Source organism: Alligator mississippiensis, chromosome 8 (genome assembly GCF_030867095.1).
Source record: "Alligator mississippiensis isolate rAllMis1 chromosome 8, rAllMis1, whole genome shotgun sequence".
NCBI lineage: Eukaryota > Metazoa > Chordata > Crocodylia > Alligatoridae > Alligator > Alligator mississippiensis.
The window spans coordinates 25,950,467-25,974,255 of NC_081831.1; the positions used below are offsets into that span (position 1 = coordinate 25,950,467).

Consider the following 23,789-nt stretch of genomic DNA (forward strand, 5'->3'; position numbering starts at 1 on the left):
CTAGAAAGTAGGAGGCCTGGGTTCTGGCTCCCTGTCATCCACACTGTGTCCCTTGGTCCCAGTGAAGTGTTCCAGTGACCTGGATGCTGCCTGGAGCTTTCTCTAGTTGTCCTCTTGAGGTGGACTTGCACAGCTGGGTCTAGCTCATGGCACAGAGCAGGATCTTGCTCCAGGCCAGGTGTTTGTTCTTGGCCCATGTCCACTGGGAGAGCTCCCAGCCACAGTCTGTGCAGGTCCACCCTGCCCTCGCCAAGCTCCAGTAGCTGTGCTGGAGCAGCTGACTGTAATCGAGCATGTTCTTTGGCTGCTCAATCCCAGCCTTTGCTTGCCACCAGCCCTCTCACTGCCTGTGCGATGGCTCCCCTGCCCATAGCCTCAGCTTGGCAGTGGCAAGTGCCCACCCTGCAGCCTGCTTAGCATTGGTGACTGGAGGTTGCAGGTAGGTGCTGCATCACTCATCTGCTGCACAGTAGGCACTCCCTTGCTGGACCACATCAGCACCCTCCATGCCATGTGACCCCCTATACCACACCACATGGTGTGTACCCCCTGCTGTACCATGCTGCTGCTTCTGCACTGCAACATGTGGGGTTCCCCTGAGCTGCCCAGCTGCAGGCTCCCTCAGCCATACTACTCCATCGGCAGGGGCCCCCGTCTACTTCAAGCAGCAGAAGCCAGAGGAGGGAGGGGGAGTCTGGGGCTCTGGCAGTGGCAGAGGCTGGCACAGTATGGGGACTGGCATCCTGACTGGGAACCCAGCACCTCCAGGTCTTGGGGAGTCCATAGAAGCTGGCATGCAGAGGGGACTGGAGCTGCAGGGAGAGGGGAGGGTTTGAGCCCTGGCCAAAGGTAGTTAGGAACCCTCTCTAGAGTGGTATGCCCCCCGAGCAGCTCTCATAGAGCCCCACTGATGGAGTAGGCATTACTCCCTCCCTTCGACACAGCTCCAAGAGACCAGAGTTCGCTCTGCACATGGCCTCTGCCTGGGGGCTGTGTTGGGGAGTCCTCCAGGCCATGACTGGCTTGGCAAAAGGCACTTGGTCCCTCCTGAGGGACTACATTGGGGGTTCAGCATTTGATGCTGTGGAGGGCAGAGGGCATGAATCATCCTATGGCTCCATCATTGTGCAGAGGGGAGAAGAGGGGACAGAGACCCTGCTCTGGCAAGCACCTGGCTCCACAGAGATGGGACCAGCTGCACCACGAGGGACTGAGCAAGGCAGCACTGTAATTACTCCCTGTGTATAAATACACCCTGGTGCCCAGGGACTGGGCCTTGCCAGTCCTGCCAGGGAGGTACAAATACCCCAGGCAGAGTGGAGCGGAGTAGAGCTGAGCAGAGCACTCAGCCCTGGCAAGGCAGGGCATAGGGGTGGGGGATGTTGTGAGTCACTGGGATCCTCTCTGCAGTCCTGTTGACGGCTTCCCAGGGTAGGGGTGTGCCTGCTCTCCTTGCTGTCCTTCTTAGCCCCTGTCAGTCTCCCACCAGCACAGGTAAGATGGACTGGTGCTAGGGCACCTTGCTGCTGAGGGGCTGGGCTGACCCCACTGCCCAGGCCCCTGGGCCCTAATGAGCCCAGGCAGTGGTAGGCACCTCCTGTGCCTCCCTCCAGCCTGGAGGGGTCCCTGGGTAGCACATTCAGCTCTTAGCCTGGGGATGCCAATAGGGATCTCCTCGGTTCCAGCTCTGCAGAGTATTTGGGGTTGGGGCTCTGGGGCACCTGAGGGCTTTGTGCAGGGGCCAACTGCTCTTCTTCAGGCCTACAACCCAAGGGGTCCAATTAGGTCCCTGGTAGGCACTGGTTGCCCTGCTATACCTGTGTTTGTTCTGCTGTCATGCACCTGATGGCAGCAGCCTGCCACCCCCAAGCAAACCTGCACCCCCAGGGATCCTACCCTGGGGGTTCTTAGCAGCAGGGAACCACATGCCCAAAGTCTCATGCCAGAGTGAGGAGGGGGCAGGAGAAATGGTCTCAGGGTCAGGGCATTATCAGGGCAGGAGTGCAGGGCACCAGACTGGGAGGCATCTCCTTAGTACTGGCCCTCCACTGCCATTCCAGACTTTGTGTCTCAGTCCTCAGATGCACCATCTCAGCCCCAGCTCCTTGGGGAAGGCTGTCCCTGAACTTCCCTGCTCCCATGGCTACAAACCTGCTAATTGCCAAGCTGAGCTTGCACATGTGATGGGTGCCCCAGGGATTACTCCCTCACCACACCATAGCCAAGGGCTCTGAGTCCCTGACAGGACAGATCTGCTCCCACTGCCTCCAGTGGTGATGGGCTGAGTTGCTAGAGCAGCGAGATCTCCAGATCAGATTGATACAGAGCAGGTCAAAGGACTCTGGGGCTGCTGGTCACTGCCAGAGCCAGCCTCTGCCCATGGCAGGGGTGGGGGGTGCCCTGTTGGACTGCCAGGGCCAGGCCTTGGGGGATGCTGGCTGTGCCCAGTGAGGAGTGAGAAGCCCAAGCTGCTAGAGGGATGGTGGGGGGTAGAGGAGAGCAGCTCCAGGGTGGTTCTCTAGTCACAGAGCAAACCTTGGTCAGAGCAGACCCAGTGCACACTTGTGTCCTCCAGATTGTGGAGCCAGGACCTCTGAGACTTCGGAAATGTCTGGTTAAGGTAAGACCCCACCATGTGTCTGTGGCAGTTCTTATGTTCTTAAGCTAATGGGATGCCAGGTAGCAAAGCAGTGAGAGCCTGGCCAGGAGTACAGCTCCAAGCTGTCAGGGGAAAGGGGCAGAGAATCCCCACACGGGAAATCCAGATACAAGATAGCACAACCACTGCTTCCTCACACACCATGCCCCACAGGGAAACTGGGAACAGCAGCAAGGGGGATAGGGGGATAGACTGGCCTTGGGAGATGGGCTGGGAGGGAAAGGCTGGCTCAGATGCCATCACAGCCAGGCAGTGCATGCCTAGAAAGTAGGCAGCCACAAAGACAGAAGGGTGGGGTGGGATGGCTTTCTGTGGTGCCATGTGCTGTCTGTCCCCTCAGCCATAAGCCACACCCCAGGGCATGGCCAACAGGACCTGGGTGAGCAAGTTCATCCTTGTGGGCTTCTCAGGCTTGGCGGATCTGCAGCTGCTGCTCTTTGTGCTGTTTGCCCTCCTGTATGCGGTGACACTGGTGGGGAACGCGCTCATCGTGACTGTGGTGGGGGCCGACCGCCGCCTGCACACTCCCATGTACTTCTTTCTGGGGGCTCTGTCTATCTCAGAGACCTGCTACACCTTTGCCATCTTGCTTCCCATGCTGGGGGGCCTGGTGGGTGCCAGCCGTACCATGTCCCGTGCTGGCTGCGCGGTCCAGATGTATGTCTTCATTGGCCTGGCTTGCAACAACTGCTTCCTGCTGGCAGGCATGGGCTATGACCGATATCTGGCCATCTGCCACCCATTGCGGTACCCCGTCCTCATGAGCCGCCTGGTCTGTGCCTGGCTGGTGGCCATGGCCCTCCTCAGTGGGCTCCTCATCTCCATGGGCCAGACCCTCTTCATTTTCAGCCTGCCCTTCTGTGGCCCCAACACCATCCATCATTTCTTTTGTGACCTACTGCCGGTCATCCGGCTGTCCTGCACTGACACCTCCCTCCATGAGGCTGTGACTTTTGCCCTCAGCCTCCTGGTCATCGCTCTGCCCTTTGGCCTCATCGTCCTCTCCTACCTCTACATCCTGGGCACCATCCTGCGCATCCCCTCAGTGGCTGGGTGGCGCAAGGCTTTTTCCACCTGTGCCTCCCACCTCACCGTGGTGGTCCTGCACTTTGGCTGTGCTTCAGCCATGTACCTCCGCCCAGCCATGGACGATGACTCTGAGCGGGACCAGCTGATCGCTGTGTCCTACACAGTGGTGACACCCCTGCTCAACCCCGTGGTCTACACCCTCCGGAACAGGGAGGTGCAGATGGCGCTCAGGAGGGTGTTGGGCAGGAACGTGGGGCCCTAGGGTGACAGCCAGCTGTGGTGATGGGGGGGGGGCGTGTTCTCCTGGTGATGCCCAGTGCCATGGGAGGATTCTTCCTTCAAGGTGCAATGGATGAGCCGTGCCCAGTGCTGGGGGTGGGGCAGAGACATTCCCTGAGGGGGCACCAGCTCAAGTTACCCAGGACCAGACCTGATGCCCTGATGTTGGGCTGGCAGAAATTCTGTGCAGCCAGCTGGGTATGAGTGTCATGTCTGGGATTCTCCTGAGGCTGAGAGTTAAGTGGGCCTTAGAGACCTGTTCCCTTCCCCAAAACAGACATGGTCCCTCCAGATCAGTGCTAGACATGGTGGCTGGTGGCTGCCATCCTCCAGGACAAGCAGAGGGAACAATGTCTGGGGTAGCCCCTCTGCCTTGTACTGAGTTCTGGGGGGCTGGTGGATGAGCAGGAGAGGTACAAACCTAGATGGGGCCCTGTATCCCCTGGACCTGGTATGTTGGTGAGACTAGGATGATGCCCCTCTGCTCTCTTCTGTCCCAGGCCAAGATGCTGCCCCTCCGTCCCCCCAGGCCCCAGCTAGCCCCTTCTGCAGTATCCTGAAGGGTGAGAAAAGTGCTCCCCATTGTGTCCTGTCTCTACCCAGCCCTGTGCTGGCTTCATCCACAGCCACCCCCACGCAGCAGTCCTTCCCTAAGTTGGCCCAAAGCGGCAGCCCACCTTCGTGCTCCTGCTCTGCCCACAGGACATCTTAGGAAGTTGTGGGGCTGGAAACCTGGTCAGTCTATCACCCAGAGTATGACACAGAATGAGCAGGATGCACTTTCCCATTGCCCCAGTACTGCCCCTGTCAATCCCTGCCCTGTCTGTGTGAGGGAGGGTTCCTCAAGGACCCCTGTCAAACACCTACTGCTTGAACTGGGAAACTGGAATAAAATGGATTCTGGTCAGCCAGCACCTCCAGCCTCCTCTTATTTAAACTCAGTTTATTTTTAATTTAATTCAGACAATTTTTTAAACATAATTTTGAAATAAAAGCGTTGAAACACTTTGTTTAAGAAATGTCAAGCAACATTTTTTCCACTTTTTTACATTTCCCCCCACTTTTTCCTTGTTTTTTGCATATATAAACTGCATGAAACATTCCCCCAGCAGCTCCACAGCTCACCTGGAAAAGCCCAGTTTTATCCATCACTCCACATAAACCTCCTCTGTCTCTCTCTGTTTAAACATGTTGAGGCTAAACCTGTTCCTCAGACCACACAGATGAAGCAATCACAGGGGCTTTGATAGGCAAAAGGGACTTGCCAAGAGAGTGCATCATCTCATCTAACAAGTATGGCAGAAGACCAGTGTGGCTTAGCAGGGAACTCTTCAGTGAGATAAACCATAAAAAGGAAGCTTATAAGAAGTGGAAACTTGGACAAACAACTGCAGAGGAGTATAAGAGTTTTGTTTGGGCATGCAGGGTGAAATCAGTGTCGTGGAAACACACGCAGCATACTTTTGAGTCAGGTCAGCAGAAGCTTTTATTCAAAAGAAACTACAGCTGTAGGGGGGATTTCAAAGTGACATGGATTTCCCAAGCACTTGGAAGGGGTCCCCCCCAAGAGCAAAATCAGGAGGCTTATATACTTTTTAACAGTCGCTTACAACTCACGTGATCATATAGTGAAATTAGCATGAAAAGCGGCTATAATATTACTTCATTATTTCTTTGCTGTAATCAGGATGGGAACTAATGGGGGAGGCAAGGTTAGTTCACAAACCTCCTTCTTGCACCTGGAAATCAGATTTGTACATACTTTTTTTGCTATCTTCAAGGCCACGGTGAGCGAAGCAGTTGCAGAGGAGTTACAAAGAACAAACACTTTCTCTTATCTGTTCTACTGTACAGAGCCAGCAATTCTCCACAAAGCAGTCATGTCATCTTATACCTAAAATAATCAAAGTTTAAGGCATATATTTTTTCTGATTCCACATCAGGAAGACCAAAGCATAATTGGAATTGCAACTAGCAAGTGCCATGAAGTGTAACAAGAAGGGTTTCTACAAGTATGTTAGCAGCAAGAGGAAGATCAGGAAAAGTATATGTCCCTTACTGAACGTAGGAAGCAACCTAGTGAGAGATAATGTGGAAAAGGCTGAAGTGCTCTTTTTTACCTCAGTCTTCACAGGTGAGGTCACTTCCAAGCTACTGCACCAGGCAACACAGTTGGGGGAGGAGTTGAGCAGACAACAGTGGTGAAAGAACAGGTTAGGGACTATTTAGAAAAGCTGGACATGTACAAGTCCATGTGGCCAGATGGGATGCACCTGAGAGTGCTGGCAGATATGATTGCAGAGCTGATGGCCATTATCTTTGAAAACTCATGGTGATTGGGAGAGGTCCCGAATGACAGGAGAAAGGCAGATATAACGCCCATCTTTAAGAAAGGGAAGAAAGAGGATCCAGGGAACTACAGACTAATCAGCCTCACCTCAGTTGCTGGAAACATGGAGCAAGTCCTCAAGGAATCCGTTTCTAAATGCTTGGAGAAGTAGGTGATTAGGAACAGTCAGCATGGATTCACAAGGGCAAGTCATGCCTGACCAAATTGATTGCCTTCTATGATGAGATGACTGGCTGTGTGGATGCAGGGAGAGCAGTGGACATGCTATACTTTGACTTTAGCAAGGCTTTTGACACTGTCTCCCACAACATTCCCACAAGCAAGCTAAGGAAGTACAATGGGATGGGCTAACCGGTGGTGGCTTGGCCTGGAGGTTTTGAAAAGTTAAAAAAATAATTGGTGAGGGGTGGGGGAAGGGGGGGGATTTCCTTTCCCCCACCAATCAGGCCCCAGAAAAGAAGGCTTGCTCTCCTTGCTCAGGGGCCAGGCAGGGAAACTGGACCTGAGAGTAGATTCACCTCTCATGTGGCCTGATTGTTCCTCCTGCCACTTGGAGGGGGATAAAAGGGCAGTGCATCTGGCCCTGGGAAGAGAAGATGATGAAGGACAAAGGAGAGAAGTCCCGAAGAGCTGGTGAGAGCTGGCCAGCACGGTGGAGCACTTGCCCCAGAAAAGCCTTGGAGCCTGGGAACTTTAGGAGGTGGCTCAGTTGAAGATTGGGACTGCAGGTGGAGGCTTGGGCTCTGGTCACTCAGTGCACAGGTGGTGTGTGATGGATCCCTGGTTGGGAAACAAGCCCCAAGACAGAGGTGGTGGTTCAGGTATTTGACTCCTGGCAGGAAGGATGGGAGCTCAGTGAGCAGAGGCTGCCCGTGGCAGGGACACAAGCCCTGAGCTGCAGGAGGTGGCTTGGGCATCTGATTCCCTAGCAGGAAGGCCGGGAGCTCAGTGTGCAGAGGCAGCATGTGGGGACCTAAGCCCTGAGCTGCAGTGTGAGGCTGGGATGTTCAGTGTGCAGAAGGCATGCAGAGGATCCTGGAGGGACAAGAGTCTGGTGGCACAGGCAGCTACCCAGGCATTAATAGCTCTGTGGTTGAGTTCTCATCTGCCTTGTGGAAAACCTGGGTTTGATTCCCAACTGAGTCACTAGAAAGGTGAGTTGCTGGAGTGGTGGAATCCCTTCTGGATTGAAGGGTTTCCTCACCTCTTTCCCTGGTACCTGCACCTTGTATTTTGTGAAACACTGTGCCTCAAGCTTGTTGTTGATTTGCCTTTACTAGATGTATATGTCTACCTTACCTTTACTGAATCCCCGCTTGTTCTCCTGCACCCATTGCCTTCCCCACCTGTGAGTTATATCTTAACCTGGGTGTAGGTTGTAGCCGTGTTGGTCTAAGGACATAGGCAGACAAGGTTCTTTGCGTGAATCTGATATCTTTTATTAGACCAACTTAAATAGTTGGAGAACAATTATTAAGCAAGCTTTTGGATTCAAAAACCCTTCATCAGGCTAAGGAAGTTTCAGCAGTCGGTGTGTGCTCTTCCTGGATGGAATGAAAAATAAAGAAGCCAGGGGCTGGGCTGGTCTACATGCAAGACAGGCAGTCAGTGAAAATGTAGATTGAGGAGTCAGTGGGTGAGAGACAGGCTGGGTGGGGGGGCGGGGAGAGAGAGAAGGGGGATGAATAGTGGAGAGATACCTGAGGAGTCAGATGTCAGGCAAGTTATAATGCGTGTCATAAATCCAATGTCTATATTTAGTCCATGATTTTTTGTATCCAGCAGGTTGATGAAGTGGAGTTCATAGGCTCATCTCTGGGAAGTGTTTTGTTAGTTTCCTTTGAGGATCAGGACTGAGAGATTGGAGAGAGAGAGGTTTTCTTGTGAGAAATGTGTCCCCACAGGTACTTGGGTATTCCTGTCTTTGATTGATTTCCGGTGTGCGTTCATTCTGGTGCGCAGTTGTTGTTTGGTCTCTCCTACGTATTTTCCATCTGGGCATTTGGTGCATTGGATGAGATATATTACATTTCTGGAGGTGCAGCTGTAAGATGCAGGGATGCTGATGGCTCTGTTTTGGGGTGTAGTAACAGTGGGGGTGGTGGAGATGTGTTGGCAGGTTTTGCATTTCTTCTCATGGCACGGTCTGGATCCTTTTGGTATGTTTTGGGCTTGAGGAAGTTTGCTTCTGGTGATGAGGTTAGTGAGGTTGGATGTTTGTTTGAAGGCTAGGATGGGTGGCTCTGGAAAGAACTCTTTAAGAATAGGGTCTCTTTCTAGTATGGGTTGCAATTGTTTGAGGATTTTCTGTACAGGTTCAAGGGAGGGGTGATATGTCATAACCAGCGGTGTGCGATTTGTGGGGGGGTTTTCTTCTGTACTGCAGCAGTTCTTCACATGGTATCTGGGAGGCTCTTTCAAAGGTGTAATCTGTCTCTCTGGAGGAGCGCCCTTGTTGGGAGATGGCAATCCGAGGTGTTCTCTTCAGTGCAAATTCGGTGGTATCTGAGGGCTTGGCTGTATATCACAGCTTTTTTGGTGTGTTTAGGGTGATTGCTGGCTCTGTGCAGATATGTATGTTGGTCTGTGGGTTTCTTGTATAACATGGTCTGTATTTTATCATGCTGGATACTGATCATCATGTCTAAAAAGGAGATGCTGGTGCTGGAGTATTCTAGAGAAAGTTGGATGGAGGGATGGTGATTGTTGAATTTCTGATGAAACTCAGTTGGAGATTGTAGGTTTTCAGTCCAAATGATGAAGATGTCATTGATATATCTTAAGTATAACAAGGGTTTGATGGTGCAGTTCTTGAGGAAGTCTTCTTCCAGGTGGCTCATAAAGATAAAAGGTATCATTTTGGAACCACGTGTTCTCGTTTTTTGTATGTCTTTATATCTTAACCTGGTTCTTTTTCTATTAAACCTGTATATGGTTACGTTCCAGCTGGTCTTGGCTGTACTCTATAGGGGATAGGAGGGAAGTGGCTACCCTTCCTACAGCGTACGAGCACTCGCTAAATGCCTTTAATTGGAGAAGGGGTACCTTGTCTGAGTACCACCCGGGTTACAACAGGTTGGATGAATGAACTGTAAGGTGGATAGTAAACTGGCTGGATTGTCAGGCTCAAAGGGTAGTGATCGATGGCTTGATGTCTATTTGGCAGCTGGTATCAAGTGAAGTGTCTTAGGGGTCAGTTCTGGAGCTGGTTTTGTTCAATATCATCATCAGTGACCTAGAGGATGGGATGGAGTACACACTCAGCGAGTTTGCAGATGACACCAAACTGTGTGGATAGGGCTGTATTGATAGTTGGAAGGTAGGGCTAGGATTCAGAGGGACATAAACAAATTGGAGAATTGAACCAAAATAAATTGGGCAGCAGGGCAGGTCCTACAAGGAGAGGCTACGGGACCTGAACCTGTTCAGCCTCCACGACAGAAGGCTGAGGGGGGATCTGGAGGCCGTCTATAAACTTACCAGGGGGGACCAGCGGGGAACGGGAGAGTCTCTGTTCCCCTGAGCACTACCAGGAGTAACCAGGAATAATGGCCACAAGTTGACTGAGAGCAGGTTCAGGCTAGACATCAAGGGGTGCTACTTCACAGTCAGGGTGGCTAGGATCTGAAACCAACTTCCAAGGGAAGTGGTGCTTGTTCCTACCCTGGGGGTCTTCAAAAGGAGGCTAGATAATCACCTAACCAGGGTCATCTGACCCCAGCACTCTTTCCTGCCCATGACTTGATGACCTGCTCAGGTCCCTTCCGACCCTACCAACTATGAAACTAAGAAATCTCATGAAGTTCAATCAGGAGATGTGCAAAGTCCTGAACTTAGGATAGAACAATCCCATTCACTTGTACAGGCTTGGGACCAACTGGCTAAGCAGTGGCTCTGCAGAAAAGGACCTGCGGCAACAAGCTAAATATGAACCTGGTTCCAGTGACAACAAGCTAAATATGAACCAACAGTGTGCCCTTGTTGTGAAGAAGGCTAACAGCATTCTGGGCTATATTAATAGAAGCGTTGCCAGCAGATTGAGGAAAGTGATTAGTCTCCTCTATTTGGTACTGGTGAGGCCACATCTGGAGTCCCGTGTCCAGTTTTGGGTCCCCCAGTACAGAAAGGATGTGGACAAGTTGGAGGGAGTCCAGTGGAAGGTAACAAAAATGGCTTGGGGTGCATGGCACATGACTTTTAGGGGAGGCTGAGAGAACTGGGCTTATTTGGTCTGGAGAGTAGAAGACTGAGGGAAGATTTAATAAGAGCCTTCAGCTACCTGAAGGGTGGCTCCACAAAGAATGGAGCTAGACTGTTCTGGTGGTGGCGGATGACAGAACAAGGAGCAGTGGTCTGAAGTTGCAACAAGTTAAGTTGAAGTTAGATATCAGGAAAAACTCTGTCACTAGGAGGGTAGTAAAGCACAGGAACATGTTACTCAGACAGGTTGTAGAATCTCCATCCTTAGAGATTTTTGAGACCAAGCTAGACAAAGCCTTGGCTGGGATGATTTAGTTGGCACTGGTCCTGCTCTGAGCAGGGGTTTGGATTAGATGACCTCCTGAGGTCGCTTCCAACCATCATTTTCTATGATTGTATGATTGTTGTATCTGTTTCACATGTTTGCTTCCATCCTGCAATAAGTGAAGGTAGGGTAGCTGATCCCTGAAGGAAACAGCTGCTAAATTATCACAGTTCAGCTTCACCAAATGTGGGATAGAGCAAACACACAGAACAGTTCCACCAGATCAGTCCGAGCAGGACAAAGTCCAGCCCCTCCCTTCTTCTCAGTGGCTGTGTCCACACGAGATGCTGAATGCATAGTAGCTCATTACTACTGTGCAGTAGCTCGTTACTACTGCACAGTAGCATTGCATGGCATGAAGCGTGACATGACGTTACTAAAAAAAGCTGTTCCAAAAAAAGCCGGTCAGTGTTACCAGAAAAAGCCACTTGGGATGGCTACTATGCAGTAACTGGTTATTGTGCAGTTAGTTAGTACTTGTGTATGCAAGTGCTAAATGACTGTGCAGTAACAACTGTACAGTCAGTATCTTGTGTAGATGTGGCCAGTCAGTATTATTATTGTTGCTGTCCATACCTTCCGCTTAGTGATTTGGATGTGACAGGGACTGACTCTTCCATTCCCCTGGCCCATGGTAGGACTAAATAGTTCCCTAATGAGTGCCTGGCTCAAGAGCAGGCAGTAGCATCGGTGGGCTTTGCACAAGCTAGAAGAATTGTGCCCTTCACTGGCTTCCTCTGGCATCAACCCTGGTTTGGTGCCAAGCTTTCATCATTGTGGGGCTGCCTGGAGTACTGTACCACATCGAGGGAGGCTGCAAAGGAGGGAACCAAGGGAGGATCAGGGAATGGAGCAGAGTCCAACCCCTGCACATCACACCTTTGTTACTCTTAAATTTTGGATCAAGGAGCCAGTCAGTGGGTTGTTGAGAGAAAGAACCTTCGAGACAGGAGTTTCCACTCTACTAATGTAGATTTATTCAGCAGACAGCACATGGCTCCGTACCAGAGTAAATCTATAAAACTGTGCAATAGTACAAGAATAAAATAAAAATAAAGTGAAACAATAAACAGTATTATTTTTGTGCAATCTGTTTTTACCTGAACTGAAATAGAATATTTTAATTGTTTATGTGGCCTGCCAGCCAGGACCACTCATTTGAAATGGCCCTTCCAGGACAAAACTTTAAGAGCCTCTGACTTGAGTCTGTGTTCTCCTGTTTAACTCAGCAAAAAAATGGAACTATGCCTTTTAGGTCTGTCTTTACATAAGGTTAACCCAGAGCATCTGTTATTTTAGTTACAGCAACAATGTGCAGGTCCTTTCTTTATACAAAGGAGGATAGACACAGGATACAGGATGGTGGCCTCTATTGTGTTCCTAAGGCTCCATCTGCACGTTGCATTTAAAATGTGATTAATGGGTTAATTGTGTCTTAAGTTGTGACTCAGCCACACTTTTAATCAATAAATGCTGTGATAAAATGAGGAAAAAGCCACAAAGTTATTCCACAAAAAGATGTAATAACTATGTGGCTCTTATTATGCCATTAATTGATTGAACGCGTGGCTGGATTTGTGACTTTCCTCAGTAGATAGGAGCCAGCCTTGCTGAAGAGAGACTTCTTCATTAGCAAACCCCTTTTAACTGAAATTTATCTTTCCTAATAACTTCTGTCTGAGGATTCCTGCCCCAAGCAAGGTTCCCAGGCCTGGCAATGGCCATACAATGCCTTCTGGGTGAATGGATTTTTCATCACATAGCTTCTCAGAGGTGCCCTCTGTGGCTTTCCTCTCCAGCAGTTCTTAAGTGATTTGGAAACAACTGAACCTGTTCCCTTTCTTTCCATACCCCAGACAAGTGTTTGTCTAACCTGCTGTTGACAGCTTCCACGGCTGGAGACTCCACAGCCTCTCTAGGTAGTCTGTTCCAGTCCTTAACTGCCTCGAGAGTGAGACAGTTCTTCCTGATAGCTAACTTATTGCTATGATTTCAGAACACTCCTCCTCATCCCACAGCCACAGAAAATAGTCTACCATCATCCTCTGTGTAACTACCCTTCAGGTATTTGAAGACTGTTACGAAATGCCCTCTCAGTCTTCTATGCTCCTGACTAAATAATTCCAGTTCTTCCAGCCTTTCCTCATAACTTACGCTTCCCAAGTGTGGAAATAAGTTTAACCAGGTCTCTTACTTGACTAAGAGGAGAGACAAAGAGAGAGGAAGAGAAGAGAAAAAGATGCTGATGCTATGTGTTTTTAAAATGTTCTAAGATAAGGAAAAACCTCCATGCCTTGTTTTGTCTGTGTGCAGATGTTAACAAACAATGACAGACAAAAGCAATTCACATCGGCAACTTATCGGCAGTCCCCTCTGATGCCTGATACACAGCAAGTTTCTCTTTCCACAAAGTTCAGTGAAGTCAGGCGTCCCTGAACAGCACTGTCCGAAAGGTACCAGGAAGGACCCTGGAATGCAGTCCTTGGGCTCCTCGAGGTCTATGGGCCCACTGAGCCAGGCAACAGCTAACTAATCCTTTTTACAGAGCTGTATCTTCCTGCTGAATGGTTTCCAGGTATTCCAGCCAATTTAAAGCTTCTGAATAGTTCTGATAATGTACAACCACTCAGATTCCTTTTACTTCAACTGTCCTTAGACTGACCAATAACAGTACAAGCCTTGCATTCCTTTGATAAGGTAACTTTAACTACGCCATAGGGCCTTACTACTTCTAGGCTTTGCTAAATTACTAGGCCTTACTTTATACAAGGCCTCACTACATCTTAAACTTTAATTAGGTTTTTAGCAACAACATATAGCTTTATCTAAACAAATACAGAAAAACACTTGGTCTAATCTTCATAGAGCCTTCAGCAAGCACCTTGATCACACAGGCACACTTTTTAGCTGTCACAGGTAAATTACAGTATTGTTTAAACTTTCTTTTTATATTAGCCTTATTTTACCATTGCTTAAGATTTGAACTTTTCATTTTGCTGGTGTCTGCAATATTAGCTGGCTTTGTCTCTTGCAAGCAGCTTATAAACTTGAGTTGTTTTTGCAAAGCCCATAGTGCTCATATCTATATTGTTACTTTTCTTTTATATCACTGTGAGAAGTTCTCACAGTGATATAAAAGAAAGTTATAAGATAACATAGTAAAGAGCCTTGTTACCAGCTCAGATTAACTGAATTTGGGACTAACCAGCTGAATCAGAGGGTTGAAATGATTGGATATGTTAATGAAAGGTAATAAGGGAGACCAATGGACAATACCCAATGTAAGATATGGAAAAAGACCAAATGAGGTGTGCTCGTGAACAAATTAAGAGGTGTGTGCAACAGGTGTGCTGTTGAACAAAGGAATATGCTGACAGGATAAAATATGGACAGTATGCTGACCACAGAAAGACCATTCCAAAAGCAAACGGTCATCAAAGGATTGAAGTTAAAGAAAAGTATAAAAGGGGACAGCCATAAAGTGAAGCGTGTGTCGTCATAAATTCAGGAAAACATCTGTCTGTGCCAGCCATAAAGATTATCCACTGACGCCACCAACTGCATTCAGGAATTGATTGGTCATCATTTCTATGGGGCAGTGTACCATCTGGATTGTTGGGTGAGATTATTGTACTGAATGTTTTTCCCTCTCTGAATATAGAAACTACTAAGATAATATTAGCTGTACTAATAAAGTTAGACTTTGATTTTAGGACACTGAGCTGTCTGTGTTCATATTTCACGTTCCATTTAAGGGTTAATTGTGTGTTAACAATCCCTTAGCACTATCTGGTAGACAGTGGTGCTAACACCCCTGCTCCTTGATATCTATCACTTCAAAACCCTGTTCCTCAAAGTCCAACTCTTCAAAACCCTCCTCCTGTAAAACCTTGCTCCTCGAAGTCCATCATGTCAACCCCTTGGTTGTCCATCTCTGTTGGAGTTATTTCCCTGTTGCTCCATTTCCGTGGCAACTCCCATCATGACATAACAAGGTTCCAAACACTATGAGATCAGATGACTCCATCAGCCCCAAATACCCCAATGATACCTGGCAGGTTTGACTTTGCTGATGCCGAGCTCTTGATGGAGTTTTAAGATACCTTAGAAGACTCCCTCTTTTCCTAGGGATTTAAGAGCCTTGTTTTCAGCCCTGAAGCTCCTTGTCTGTCAGGAAGGGGACATGCTAGAGACTCTGCTCTGCCTGAGCTGCTCTGCTGGCTCAGAGGTCTGGGAAATCCCTGAAGCCACTGAAATTGTAGATTACCTCCAATTGTAACTTGGACCATAGCAGTTTGTCAGGCCTCACAACAGGGAGCAGACTTTCAACAAACATTCCCATGTATTTTTCTTTCTTTACTCTTCTCCCATACTACGTGAGCAGATGTTTTTGCTCTTGAGGCATTCTTCCACTCTTGCTACTTGCTGGTGCATGGGGAGCCTGGAATCACCAACCCTGGGCTCCTCCTGCACTGGCAATAAGATGTGATTGGATCTTAGGCTGGATCCCACAATCTTGCCTCCTGCCATGCTATGCATAGCATGGCAGGAAGTGTGATTGTATGGATCGCACATGAGATCCTATCACACCTTTACTTGAATGTCTAGAGGGGCCCTTACCCTCAGGATCTAGCCACCAGCAAACCCTGACAGTCATACACTCCAGTGCATCTTGAATGTGAGCAAAATGGGGAAGGATTGGGAGTAATTTTTCTATGATCTGAAGGAGGGCTGCAGAAGAGAAGCAAGAAGCTCTGCCCTTCTCTGTGTCCTGCTGGTGAGGCTGACATGGGGTGAACCTTGGGCAGGCAGTGGGAACACCATGCCATGTTTGAAGGTGGGCCTGTTAGGCTCCAGGTCAGCTTGGGGAGTAAGACCCACCCATCCCTTCCTGACCCAGGGGGTAGGTCTCAGAGAGGAATTATCAGGTCCTTCCAAGAGTAGGAGACTGGACTTGCTGAGCACTTCCCTGCCATTCTCTTGTCCAACTAATAAAAAACAGGACTATCCCATACCATTCACCATCTGCATCCAGGGCTTGGTGTGAATCACCTGTAGCCCTGATGACCTGGCCCAAGATGCAGTTGGGATCTCCTCACCAGGCTGTGGAGATTGTGCTTAGAGGGCCGTCTGTGTGCCACATGGTTTCCCTTCAGCAAAGAGAGGCCCCTGGAGTTGGGGGTTGGCACCAATTTCTATTCAGATACCCTGGAGCTGTGACTCCTCTGTACATCAGTGGAGACTTGCTCCAGGTCCAGTGGTGCAGCTAGAAGGGGGCACATTCAGGGGGGTGACACCCACTGTCCAATGTGTCATGTTCTTGCTCTGTGGCCCTGGAGGAGATGCTCACTGATTCTGATGGTCACTGTCACTGTCACACCAGGATTTACTTCTGCTGGGAGGGCAGTTTGAGATCAAGTTTTACCAGGCCATGTTTTTCACTCTGGGAATGGAAGATTTGTCCCTCTGGAGAAAGAGACACTCTAGCACTAGTGGTGACGAGCTCCTCTCCCAACCTACCTTTGTGCTTATTGCAGGTGGTAGGAGTTCACATTGGTTGTTAGGGTGACCCAGACTCAACCCATTTGCGCTGATGGATTCCATGCTGAGGGTATGGGGGGAAACACACTCTCCCCTGCTGTATTTTTCTTTTGGTGCAAATTTGATCTCAACCATATCAACCATGCGAATGATTTGAGGACAAGAGAGCAGGCCTTATGAGGAGAGGCTGAGAGACATGGGACTGTTCAGCCTGGAAAAGCACAGGCTTAGGGGTGACTTTGTGGCAGCCTATAAGTATATAAAGGGTGTGCACCAGGAACTGGGAGAACGTCTGTTCGCCAGGGCACCCCATGGAAAGACTAGGTCCAATGATCACAAACACTTAGAAGACCATTTTAGGCTGGACATAAGGAAGAACTTCTTTACTGTCCAAGTCCCCAGGGCCTGGAATAGACTCCCTCCAGAAGTGGTGCAGGCACCTACTCTGGATTCCTTTAAGAAACACTTGGATGCTTATCTTGCTGGCATCATTTGACCCCTGCTGACTGCTTGCCCTTTGGGCAGGAGGCTGGACCTGATGATCTTGCAAGGTCCCTTCCAGCCCTAATGTCTATGAAATCTATAACACCTAATCAGAAAGAAAAAAATCTGGTGACTAGCTTTTCTAACAGCTCTGCTGCCCCAGTGCCCAGGCTGGCCCTGTGCCTGCTTATTGCTCAACAGTAAAGCTCAGTGTGCAGATAGCAGGGGCAGCAATGGAGCCCCATGGGTGAGAGTGCAGGCTCTGACTGTCATGGGGTTCCGTGCATGGAGCTGTGGTGGCTCTGTTCCTTCCCTGGTTGACACTTTACCAATGCACTTGCAGTTCCTGGCTGCATGCCCAGGTTACCCCACTCTTGCCAGGGTTATGGTTATTACAGTGTTCTCAGCAAGCTGTACAGGTTCTGTGGCTCACCTTGTCAGGGGGCAGTCAGCCTCATGTCCAGGGCCTTCCTCATGCATTCCAGTGTCTCTTCTCCCTTGTTCCAACATGTTTGTTTGCGCACAGCTCAGACTTGTTGCTGGGACACAAGCACATACCTCTTGGGGCCAACAGCCCCTAGTTTGGGCCTCGATTCATTTAGGTGCTTGAGCAGCATCAGCTCTAAGACCATGAGCAACTGAGGCTGGAGCTGGGCACATCCTAGGATCTCACTGGGCCAGAGTTTGCCGGGGTGTGGGAGCCCTGGATGTGCCTTGCTGCTTGTTGCTAGTTCAGCAGTGCACTCCTATCCATGGGGTCCACGCTGAGCCAGCAGTGCGCTCACTTTGCCATGTGCCTGGTCTGAGATAGGTCCTGATGCCCCAGGGATGTCCAGGGACTGTGAGCCTCTGGTTGAGGTCAAGGCCTATGCTCATGTATTTGGCTCGCAGAGGGTGGGCTGCTGTGACAGACCCAGGGTGGTAACATTTCCTTCTTGGTACAGGGGGCTGGGCCTGATGATTTTCCAAGGTCCCTTCCAGCCTTAGTCTATGAATTTATGAATCTATGTGTCCTTCCAGATGAAACTGGGCCCAATCCTGAAGGCCTGGCTCTGTCTAATCCCTATTTTTCTCTCTATCTCCCTATTCCCAGCCTGGTTTTCATACTGTGCCCACCACTGTGGTATCTGGGTACCTCAGTCAAGAGGAGTTGCTTTGAATGAAGGGTAAGTACACTTTGACTGAGCTCCCTGGGGGGTGTCTGTGCTGTGTGGGAAGAGGAGCTGGTTGGGTCGGGATACCTGGGCATGGGTGGAATCGATTGCCCACATCCTGAGTACTCCAGTTTAGGACTCTGCAGTTACAGGAACAAAGATTTTTTTCCCATCTCAGGTGCTCATGGTCTCAGGACTGGGGTACCTGCATCCCTAAGAGAGGAGATGGTGTCTTTATTTCCCATATGTTGCTTGCTGGCAGGGCTTTAGGGAGATCAGCTGTCAGAGACTAGGTCCCAGGGCTCCCAAAGCAAAAATATAAACAACAGCCCTTCCCAGCCATTAGACCTGGGAACTGGAGAAGAGATAACTTGGTACCTAAAAAGGGGCAGACTCTGGCTTTCAGGACTGACAGAAGCAGCTCCACTGACCTCCCACCTAGCTGTTTTTCTTCTCCTGTTCATCACTGTGTCACAACCCAAAGTTGTGATTTTTTGTTTGTGTGTGCTTCGGCACTGCTAAATTATTTTCCCGCTAAATTGCAGCTTCTTTGCACGGTGGAGTTTTCTGCTGCAGAAGAGAACCCCGGTGCAACGGAGAATTTCCCGCCAATTTGAAGCTTTCTTTGCATGGTGCATTTCTTTTGCATCTAAGAAATGCACGGTGCAAGGAGTTCCCGCCATTTGTATGAGAATTCGTGCCACATTATTGGCCAGTTCTAAAATATGCACACGTGGCGGCTAGCGATTGGCTAGCTAGCCGTATAAAGAGCTTGGGTGGTTTCTGCCCAAGTTGGAGAGAGAGAAATCGGAGTGAGAGAGAAACCTTCGCCTTGCGTGAAGATCTCTAAGCGCTGCGGATCCTTACGGACCCAACGCATTTCTTAAAAGGCAACAGAGGCCTGAACAGCCTCTGGCCTCTCCCCGTCGCTGATAAATTCCTAGACGTATCCCTTCCTGCACGAGAAACTACCGAACCCACGGAGCTTCAACAACTCCGCAGGAAAAGAACGAATTTGTCGTAGTCCTCTAACGAGGATTTAAGCAGAGCTGTACCTGGAAAACTGTCCAGCCTACACCACGACCACCTTTGGTGTAAGTAAACAATCTTTAAATCAACCACTACGCGTCCGTGACTAATTCTAGCTTGCCTCCGGTCTTCTCTGACCCCACGTGCCCGGGCTGCTGGCCACGGCCCACGTGCACAAAAGGGCCTGGATTGCCCCCGGCCCACACACACTGCACAGACGCGCTGCACTGTTTCCTTTTCTGGAATCACTGTCCTCTCAGAGCAGCTCACACACAGGGACTGACCTCTGCCTTGACTATTTGGGAGCATGGCTGAGGAAACCTTCTAGAGCTGTTTCCAGACATGCTGGTAAGTTGCTGCCTCCTGGAGCAGCTGGGATGAGGGTTTTCTTCTTGATAGTGCTGGAGAGATATAAACCTTAGGAGGCAGGTATAAAGTAAGCATCCCTCCCACGCCACCTGCCAAGACAGTTTGGAGGAGGAATCTCTGCATTTACTGATGAAAGCCAGCTTCCCTCTGCCAGGGTCGTGCCAGACTATGGAGCTTCAGCTCATCATTGAGGTCCTGGAGAGGACATCAGTCCCTGGATAGGTATACAGGTGCTCTGTCATCAATGTCTATCAGTGAGAAGGGCTCCAAGCAGGGGAAGGCAAGGATGTACACTGGAGGAGCTCCTTGCTGCTGAGGAGTCTGGGCAAGCGTAGCTGCAGGTTTTCCTGACCCATCTCCATACCGTCACTCTATAATGAGCCTGCAAGATGAGGAGGCACTGTGCTTCAGGGATGGCACCTGAGTCTGGAGGAAACAGCCCCAGTGTTTCATCCACTTTCCAGGCTGCTCTGACCCTGGGGAGGGAGGGCCAGCACTGCCAAGACACGGCTGCTCAGACCTGTCCCTCGCCAAACGTTTTTTGTCTCACCTCACATACCAGCCCTCCTCTGCCTGGATCGTCTTAGCCTTGGTGACTTGGTACCTATTGAAGAAGCCAAGAAAAATCCCCCAAGAGCACCATGATCAGATCCTGACCAGGGCCATTCATAGGAAAACCCACCATAAAAAGGTGGGTTTTATGGATTTATAAATCCATAAAAGCAGGGAAGTGACTAGTGGAAGGGAGTTTCCTTACTTGCCACTGCTGCCATTGACAGCTTCCCTTACTCTGTCAGGTACACTATACCCTTGCACAGATACCAGACTTTCAATGCCTGCTGTAACATTGACCCTTAGTACTGATCTTGTCCTTGCACTTAGGCAGTTGGAAATGCAGGAGCAGAGATAGTGATATCACTGGGATGGAGTTTTCATTGCCAGTCCAGTAAATAGCCAGGATAGGGCATTTCCTACTGCTCTCAAAAGCCTCCTTTGCCCTGGAAAGCACCAGGTGTAGAAATGTATCAACTGATGGCTGTGAATCCTGACTTACACTTGTGCACACAAGGGCAGGTCATGTGTGAGAATAGGATAGTTGGTGGTAGTGAGCCCAGGGATGCGCATCCTCTCCTGGTCCCAGCATGCTGTGGGCTGGGAGCTCTGGAGAAGCGGAAGGAACAAAGATTCCCTGCCCACTTCTGTATTTGCTTCTTACCCAACACACATGGACGGAAGGGGTCGGTGGGGGATGGCTTGCCATTTGCTTCAGCTAAGTTAGTGTGTGTTTCTGTCTTGGTGTCAGTGTCAACCTGACCCATTAACCCATTGCTAATCTGGAAAAATACACCAGATGGGTCACTCTGGAGTCATCACTGGTGGTCTCTCAAGCACACCAGAGGCTGAGGTCTGGGAGTGGATAAAGAAGGACACTCCATACCCATGGGGGGGGAGGGGGGGCTCAGAAACATTCTGGAGGGGCACAATGCATCTGCTTTGCGAATAATCCCTTTCTCTGCTTCTCTCCCCTCAGCGCCAGCTCCAATCCATCATGAGAAGAGGTAATGACACCTTGGTGACTGAGTTCTTTCTGGTTGGATTCTCTCTGCCCTCACAGCTGCGCTACATCCTGTTCACAGTCTTTCTCCTAATTTACATCATCACACTGATGGCCAACCTGCTCATCTTGATGGCCATCCGGCTGGACTGTGCTCTGCACACCCCCATGTACTTCTTCCTGTTCACCCTCTCACTCTCTGAGACCTGCTACACCTTTGTCGTCATCCCCAACATGCTGGCCACTCTGCTGTCTGGAGGAAAACCCATCTGCTTGGTGGGCTGTGCTCTGCAGATGTTCTTCTTCCTGTCGTTTGCATCTACCAACTGCTCCCTGCTAGCAGTGATGGGCTATGATCGTTATGTGGCTATCTGCCATCCCCTGCACTATTCAGAGCTAATGAACCTACGTATCTGCTTATGGTTTGCAGCTTCCTGCCTCTTCTTTGGCTTTCTGATCCCAGGAATAGAGGTTTATCTCATATTCAACCTGCCATACTGTGGCCCCAACAGGATCGACCATTTCTTCTGTGACAGTGGCCCAGTGCTCCAGCTGGCCTGCACTGACAGCAAGGTCCCCAAAATTGTTGTTTTTGCAGGTGGCCTCCTGTTCATCATCGGTGCTTTGCTCCTGATCCTGCTGTCCTACGTCTTCATTCTAAGTGCCATTCTCAAGATCTCTTCAGCCCAGGGCCGGCACAAGGCCTTCTCCACTTGTGCTGCCCACATCACAGTGGTCATTGTGCACTATGGCTGTGCTGGCATCGTCTACCTGAGACCCAAGTCCGCTCACTCACTGGAGCAGGACAAGCTTATTGCTGTGTCCTACACGGTCTTCACCCCACTGCTCAATCCCATGATGTACAGCCTGAGAAACAAGGAAGTGAGATTGGCCCTTCGGAAGACAATGACCAGCATATTCTGCCCCCAGAGAGCATAAGAGCAACTGGACTCTTAGTCGCACAAAGTGGTGGAAAATGCTACCCTTCACTCGGGCTGCAAAGCAAACTTCAAGTCTCTGGTTCGACTGGAAGGTGTAATGCTGCCATCAAGTGGCCCTTTGCTCTGCAGACACTACTACAGGCTTGGTGAAAACTGCTGGTTCTACTTAGCACCTACCTTCAGGGCAAATGGCAGAAGTAATCCCACCCTTTTCTTGAGTGAGCAAGCTCCTGTGGTAGAAATTTCTGCCCAAACCCATTAGGTGCCAGGCCAGGCTGTGCACCTTGAGGAGCTTCCTGTGATCTGAGTGCTGGTGTGGAAGTGGGCAGTGTTTGGGAAACTGTGAGTGAGGCCCTGTGTGGAAGCAGAGGGCAGAGCTCTCAGGGCACAGAACTGGCTGGGAGAGTGTGAGCGGGGCACTGCCTGCTGCTTCCTTACCTCACTGTGTCCAGGGAAATGAGCCTGTGTGTACTATTGATGTGAATAAACAGGATTGCCCCAACCTAACACCTGAGTCTCAAGGTCCATTTCTCCTAATGGGAATAACTGGCAAGCCACTGATTACTGATGAACTGCCTTATCAAAGGGGAGCGTGGAGCTGACTTGGCACTGACACCACACTTGGCTCTTTCAGGGGGAGGGGGATGGGGGGGTTCACCCCATGCAGGGGGAGAGTACTAGACCAGACACCACACAGCTCACAGCACATGCCAGAGAGATGGATCCCACAAGAGAGATGAGTGCTGTGGCCCTTAGCCCTGGGAGCCCTGCTGCCCAGTGGGATCTTCCAGCCAGAGTTGGGACCTCAGTCCCATGCCTGGAGAGAGACAGGTGTCTCTGAATGGGTTGCACAACAGCCTTCAGGGTGAGTGTGGAGCTGCCTAAGTCACTGGGTATGAAATTACATGCAGTGTGTGGGGCTTCAACCCCGGCCCTGAAAGATAACTTAATCTAAGCTTAGCCCTCAATTCTCTTCTGGCACTGGAGCTGAATTAGTGCAATAAACAGAGAGACAAGTCTGCTAATATCCACCCATACACCCAAACTCCTATAGTGCAGGGGACAGGGGTACAATATACTACATTGCTGTCTATGGTTGGGGATAGGGGTGGGCTCTGGCTGTGTGGACGGGGTGGACACTTGCAACCTTAAGACATTTTTGCTTTCAAATATCAATAAGGTTGTTATGCATTTAGATAAATGTCCATTTTATAAATTTTAATCATTTGCTTGATATATCTTATCTGTCCTGCTTAGTCATTTATATCTTTTCTGTATTTTAATTTTTAATTTGCTATTAAAAATTGAGGTATCCTTATGTTTCTGACTAGTTAATTTTTGTGGTATTAGCTCATTGAAACTGTCTTGGTTCTCAGAATATATATGAGGGTCAACACCATCCAGCCCTACTACTGACTGGTTGGGTGATTCACCCACAGCACACTCCTGGCTGGTGCCTCAGTTTCCCCATCTCGGAAATGCAGCCGATCCAGGCCCACATTTAGGTGGTTTTGATCCTTTGATGTCTCCTCTTGTGTCCTAATTTCCTGCCCTCCCAATGCCTTCTCAATGGCCAGTGCCGAATTCCTCATAGATCTCAGACCACTTCAGAATAATTCCCCTCCCCACATCTAAAACAGGCTCCTCTCTCCAAAGAGAAAATACCTCCTCCCTCCCTCAGGAGCCATCCATGGGCAGATGTAGAATTTTGTAAAGAGGGGTTGTAGGCAGTGAGGTGCATCATCGCATATAACACAACACATATTTTTCTCCAGTTAAATATAAACTAGAAGCTGTACTCATACGCTAGGGGCCTAGGACTGTACAGGTACTCCTCACTTAATGACCTACCTGTTTAACGACTGCGCGCACTTA

The 23,789-nt window shown here is 49.7% G+C and overlaps 1 protein-coding gene across 1 annotated transcript; it reads left to right on the top strand.

The window, feature by feature from the left end:
* Positions 1-3,010: 3,010 nt before the first annotated feature.
* On the top strand, positions 3,011-23,232 carry LOC102567182 (olfactory receptor 5T3). Its single transcript, XM_059732995.1, has 2 exons — positions 3,011-3,938; positions 20,929-23,232. The coding sequence occupies exons 1-2, from the start codon at positions 3,021-3,023 to the stop codon at positions 21,910-21,912; spliced, it is 1,902 nt and encodes a 633-aa protein (XP_059588978.1). The 5' UTR covers positions 3,011-3,020; the 3' UTR covers positions 21,913-23,232.
* The last annotated feature ends 557 nt before the right edge of the window (positions 23,233-23,789 follow it).

What these genes read in the sequence shown, in the direction of transcription:
- LOC102567182 (XM_059732995.1), top strand. Translation starts at nt 3,021, where the DNA reads ATGGCCAACAGGACCTGGGTGAGCAAGTTCATCCTTGTGGGCTTCTCA. An exon ending in GGAGGGTGTTGGGCAGGAAC is followed by an intron (nt 3,939 to 20,928) that starts GTGGGGCCCTAG and finishes GAATAATCCCTT; the next exon opens with TCTCTGCTTCTCTCCCCTCA.